General features: G+C 33.1%; 1 protein-coding gene across 3 annotated transcripts in view; it reads right to left on the reverse strand.

The window, feature by feature from the left end:
- Positions 1-12: 12 nt before the first annotated feature.
- LOC108684532 (phosphoglucomutase) overlaps positions 13-6,000 on the reverse strand; it is a 13,949-nt gene continuing 7,961 nt past the window's right edge. For 2 of the 3 annotated variants that reach the window (XM_018188906.1, XM_018188907.1), the window contains exons 2-8: positions 3,403-3,686; positions 2,326-2,764; positions 2,043-2,245; positions 1,762-1,963; positions 1,487-1,679; positions 1,210-1,393; positions 13-1,139 (exon numbers count right to left, since the gene is read on the reverse strand). In XM_018188906.1, the coding sequence (XP_018044395.1) occupies positions 915-1,139; positions 1,210-1,393; positions 1,487-1,679; positions 1,762-1,963; positions 2,043-2,245; positions 2,326-2,764; positions 3,403-3,654 (1,698 nt within the window). In that variant the 5' untranslated portion in view covers positions 3,655-3,686 and the 3' untranslated portion in view covers positions 13-914. Of the gene's footprint in view, positions 1,140-1,209; positions 1,394-1,486; positions 1,680-1,761; positions 1,964-2,042; positions 2,246-2,325; positions 2,765-3,402; positions 3,868-6,000 lie in introns of those variants that run through there. The other variant, XM_018188905.1, reaches the window with a different exon arrangement.

A 6,000-nucleotide genomic window follows, 5' to 3' on the forward strand; every position in this document is an offset into this window, starting at 1 on the left:
TAATGTTGTTGCTAGAAAAGTCCAAGTTACAATCTTAATTAAATTATACAGTATCGAATCATATAATTCCATATTTTCCTATTCTGATTGTATAATAAATTCGCTTGCGTTACACTTAAAATACGAGAAAAACACTCATCTGCCAGTGATGTATTCGAATTATTCAGTTGAAATTAGAAATATCCTTCAAAGTTTAAGGGGATTTTAAAGCTTCCTATTTTGCCGATTAAATCATGTAATTTTTGTATAACAAATACTTTTTTTCTCTTTCACCGATTCGAAAATTCTTTTTCAAGATTAAAGTATATGCATTAATACGTATTTGGGAAGTTGAATCTATGTCGAGAACGATCAAAAATTTCAAAATTGATATATTTTTTAGTGAAATATGGCATCTCAGTTGTCAAGTCATGAACATTTGCTTGGAATTAATGTTTTGCAACCTGTACGTACGAAATAATGATTTCCAGACACGTAGTTTACACGAACAACTAATGTCGAGTTCTTAGAATTAGACTTAGACGCTTTATTGCAACGAATTTGTTATACGAAAATTGACACGAATGTTCGACTGCGTGTATCATAGGTGCATGAAATATTGATGTGTATATAAAAACATATCGATGCGCAGCACGACTTCTGGTGACTTCATCGGAGTTCGAGCTTCGCTTTAAGATCCCCTTAAATGTCGACAATATTCACTGATAATGACCTGAAGATGAGCCAAAACGTTTGAAATAAAATAAATGAATTTCTAATAATTACCTACATTTGATAATTTGTACACTGACAACTGTGCGTGACTCTCATTTCCCCTTTTTTATTTATTTTTATTATTTTAATATCGCGAGTTTATAAATTGTTATTGTGTTTCTAAGACAGTTTTGCAACGCAAGAACGTAAGGAGCGAACTTTTATGTAATCACAGTAGGCGCGTTGCGACCAGTATGTTGACAAAGTTCGCTTAATTCTAATGCGATATTAATTAAAGGTTTTAAAACAAGTTGTGCGTCTTTTTCGAAAGTAACTGGATCATTCTCATAACTATCGATATACATACGGATAGTGGCACCAGAACTTCCTGTTCCGGATAAACGGAATACGATGCGGGAGCCATCCGCAAACAATATCCGTAATCCCTAACACGTACAAAATATTATAACTAGTTTGAAAATACGAGGTTATTCGTAATATGATTGTAGAACATACCTGTTTCGTAGCTTTGCTACCATCAACAGAATCCGTATAGGAATAATTATCCACCTGCTTAACAATATACTCTTTACCTTCGTACTGCAACTGTTTACCGATAAAATCTGGCTTTTCAACTAGGGTTTCAATGCTTTGCATCATTTTATCTGCGCATGCGGAATCGCAGTTTTCATAATCATACCTATAACAATACATCCAGAAATGTAGGGATTAACGTTGAATTAAAAAATATTTAAATATGTATTCAAAAATAATAGACTGTGTGTGCGTGTACCTAGTAAAGAAATTTCTTCCATAAACTTTCCAATGATCCAATAAAATATTTTCCACAGATTTTCCTAGTCCTGCGATCACATTGAGCCAGGCTAAACATGCCCATACTCCATCCTTCTCACGAATATGATCGGAACCGGTACCAAAACTTTCCTCTCCACACAATGATAGATTTCCAGCATCCATTAGGTTTCCTATAAAAAAAAAAAAAAGAGTATATTGAACAAATATAAAATTGATAATTTGTAATATCCGTAAGATAAAAATTCTGCATACCGAAATATTTCCATCCAGTAGGAACTTCGAAGAATTTTACCCCATTTTTAACAGCGACTCTATCGATAGCCGCAGCCGTTGGCATTGATCTAGCATATCCTTTAACACCAGTCTTTTGAAAATACGGAATTAATTTTAGATTAGCAGCTAACACTGCTAAGGAATCGGAAGGAGTAACGAAGAAGGCTTTCTTGCCCAAAATCTGTAAGTATAATTTAGTGAAACTATTTCTTATCTAGAGGTCAATTTTTTTAGATCACTTTTTGATGAATTTTGCTTGCCATATTTCTGTCTCCGTCTCCATCAAAAGCCGCACCAAAGTCATACGGTCCTTCCTTTATAGCATTAACTAAATCTTTGGCATAAGTTAAATTTGGATCGGGGTGTAAACCACCGAAATCTTCTAATGGCTTTATATTTACTAAGCTAGTTTCATCAACGCCTAATTCAGTGCTAAATATTTGCTTTACGTACGGTCCCGTAACTAAAAATTATTACAGCTTCTATTACAATATCTAGATAATAAAAGCGGAAGTTAAATACGAATTATATAATGTCTCTAACCTCCATTCATTGAATTGATGAGAATTTTAAATGCTGGCTTATCTGCACTACCTTGTAATAATTTTCTAATACTCGCAAAATCAAAAATTTCCTTCATAAATTCCACATAATCCTTCACAGAATCAATTATATCGACAATAAATGGTCTACCATCCACTTCAATAGAGACACTCTGCACTTTGTCAATATCTATACTAATATCAGGAATAATTTTATAACTTTGGAGCGTTTTAGTAATCTCATAGATTTTATTCGTTACGTTGTCTGGAGCCGGGCCGCCATTGTCGCAATTAAATTTAATGCCAAAGTCGGCATCAGGACCACCAGGATTGTGCGACGCAGTTAAAACGATCCCTCCTTGCGTTTTATACTTTCGTATTATAGTCGACACTGCTGGCGTCGAGAGAATGCCATTTTGTCCAACTATTAACTTTCTCACCTAAAAAAAAAATTACAATATATCTAATGTTTGTACATTATAATTTTATAATCAGATAATCTCTTACAATTGTCCAATTATATTACTTTAATTTAAAGTTATTAATGTCAAGTCATCAAATAATATACGTATTATAAAAAAATTACATAAATCTGTGCTTTCTAATATCAAACCTTAAGTTTGCTAATTCTGTTAATTGATGTCATCAATGAATTCTTCTGTATATTTTATGTTCATTTTTATTTCTGTATATTTTATGTTTATTTTTATGTTCCAATATAGATTAACTTTTTATCCAATATAGATTAACTTTAATCTCTATTTAATTTACTTGTTATCTTCTTCTAATTCTTAGAATTTCACTCACATTATGCTAGATTAGTACATATCAAAAGACTGCTTTATATAAAGTATCTAATACAATGGCATAATATAATCAACTTTGACAATAAAATAATACAAGTGTATTCTATTAAACAAGATAATATCATTATTGGATATTTATATTTATGTTTCTACATTTAATTTCATTAATTTCATATAGCTGCTTTTAACGTGCATTAATTTAGTGTAATGCGAGTGAATGAATGAATTTGCTATTACAGCTATTATATCAATCTATTCTACGACGGCTTTACCCCGTTTGCCGCAGCGATTCGGATGATTTTCGTCACCGCTTCCCTCACGTAAAATCGTCCGTCACCGCCGACGACGAGGGTGCAGCCGGTCAGCTGATCGCCCAGGGCATGCAGTGTCGCCTGCACGAAGTTCTCTGTATAGTGCTCTTGTTGGAAGACCTTGACGGCTTTTCGTAGACCTGAGGTACCCGGCTTTTGGCCCTCGTACACCCGGGTATTCACCGTCAGGCTCGTCACCGACGTCGCGGTCATGATCGCAAGGTACTTTCGCAAGAGTGCTGCAACTGATAGAAGAAAAAAAATGTTGAGGAACTGGAAATTGAGGTTAATCTGTTGGTCGCGACTGGCGAGAAAATAAACTGTACGGAGACCAAACACTTGCGACAACCGTCCGTGCCGTCCGATAACTGTCGGCGGCAGACCGAACTTGGTCTGTCAATGACATGCAAGGGCACGAGTGCCCGGTTGCCGCCATTTTGGAAGATCGCGCGCCGCCAGTTATTGCGGGAGCCGCCAGCCGGGAGTGCGCACGTGCACGCCACAACCGAAATCACATGGACCATAGACCATCAGCATCAGCGGTTAAAGCTGTCGTGCTGTCGAGAATCATTGTCACTTCGGCTGTTTTCCTTTTAGGAGACACGATCGACATAAATGTCGTTCTTTTTTTCGCTGCGTTCCACTTAACTGCTCGCCGCAGTTATTCATTGAATGCCAACAGAACGATGTTTGTCTCGACTAGTCTTGACTGTGTCTTCTAAAAGGAAAGTAGTCTTCTTTTTTTCCTCAAAGTGATTTTTCAACTTATAAGGACACAAAGGCAGGTTAAAGTATCGTAAGTCATTGACATTTGGATTGGATTCTGTAGACATTCTGCGTCCTGCAGGAAGGAAATCCGAAAAGAATGAAAAAAAGAAATAAAAAGAACATTAGAGATCGATTACATTTTGACACTTGTATATCGATATCATGCGTAACTCCATTTTCATAATTACGATGTTACAAAGATAATTTATTGTAATTAATATTTATTTTAATTAATCAAATCATTCAAATCAAGAGATATGGTGTCGCAGTGTTAAGGCAAACGTAGTGACACATCATGTCAATAAAATACTGGATATATTTTTCTGAAAATCTCTTCCATCTTGTTTTATTAAATTTTTTGTTTATTATTATTATGTTTGATTAAGTTTTTGAATTTCTGGGAATTTTATTAAGGAATTCTTATAGATTCCCTTAATAAGTATTTACAATTTCTATAATCTAAGCAGAACAGTTATGATAACAACAAAATAACGTTAAAATGATTCATAAATGATTGAAAAGTGACTTTTAGTAATCATTTTGGAGTCATTCTGATATCATGACTTGTGCTCTACTTGGATATCTATTTTTCATTTTCTAAAATGCGCAAAATTGCTACTTTGAAATCAAGTTTCAAAGAAACTTCGTATAATTTTTTCTTTAACCAGAAATTACAACACAAAATATTATAGCTTATTTTTAAATGATTGCTGGGAATTTGAGACAATGTTAAAATAATATTATTAAATCTTAAACGCGCGTTTTTCTAGAAAAATTAATTTTCATAAATTAAATTTATTCGAAAAATCATATCTTTTCGATAGTAATCTTGCATTGTACATGCGTGTAAAAAAAGACAGAAAAACATAAAATTCTTACGTAAAAGTTTTTTTTCATTCAAGTTTTTTTTCATTCAACAATTATTAAAAAGACTGTCTTTTTTCTATAAGAAAAACACGAAGACTTTTATTATATTCGATTCTAATGGCGAAGCACTATATTGGAAGCACTAGTGCATATTAAAGTCATTCACACCGATTTAATTTGAGTATAAAAGTGAATTATCGAGATACAAATATTTCGAATTATAAAATACATATTTTATCTAATAGTACAATAAAATGTATTGAGTATTTCAGGATTTAATCGATTTTCTCTATTTATGTATAAATATATCTCTACGTTATTTTGTGTATGACTGCTTTAATGTGCACTAATGCACACTGGTGCGTCCAATCGAATTCGCTATAAGTGAAAAATAATCTGCTTTTTCGATTAATCAAATTATCTTCCCAACAACACGCATATCTAAAAGACGTCATAAAGACCGTTTTTCGACATCTTTTCGACATATATATCTAAAAAAGGTCTTATAAGATCTTTTAGACATGTAAATATTGTCTGAGTTTACAAATCTAGCTATCTATGCGATAGTTAATGTCAAGAACTTTTTTTTGAAAAAAGAATAATATTTGTGTATAATGTGAAATAAATATACCGTATATGAATTTGTATTTACTCGTTGATTACTCCAGTTTTCGAGTCGTGCTCCAATTTTCTTAGTTCTAATAATAACGAGATAAGATTTTCGATTTGTATAAAATTGTAGTCTTTCTGAGCGGATGAATAGGCAAAACAACAAAAGAATGTGTCGCGTAGTTGCGTATGTAATAGAGATAAGTTTTGTAGATAAATGACGCGGGGTTTAATAACGCGAAAACTAAATAAGAAAATAGAAATGGATGCGTAACAATTTTCTGCAAATGTAGGCTTTATTCTTGTAGTGTTATA

This window comes from Atta colombica, unplaced genomic scaffold (genome assembly GCF_001594045.1).
Source record: "Atta colombica isolate Treedump-2 unplaced genomic scaffold, Acol1.0 scaffold135, whole genome shotgun sequence".
Lineage (NCBI taxonomy): Eukaryota > Metazoa > Arthropoda > Insecta > Hymenoptera > Formicidae > Atta > Atta colombica.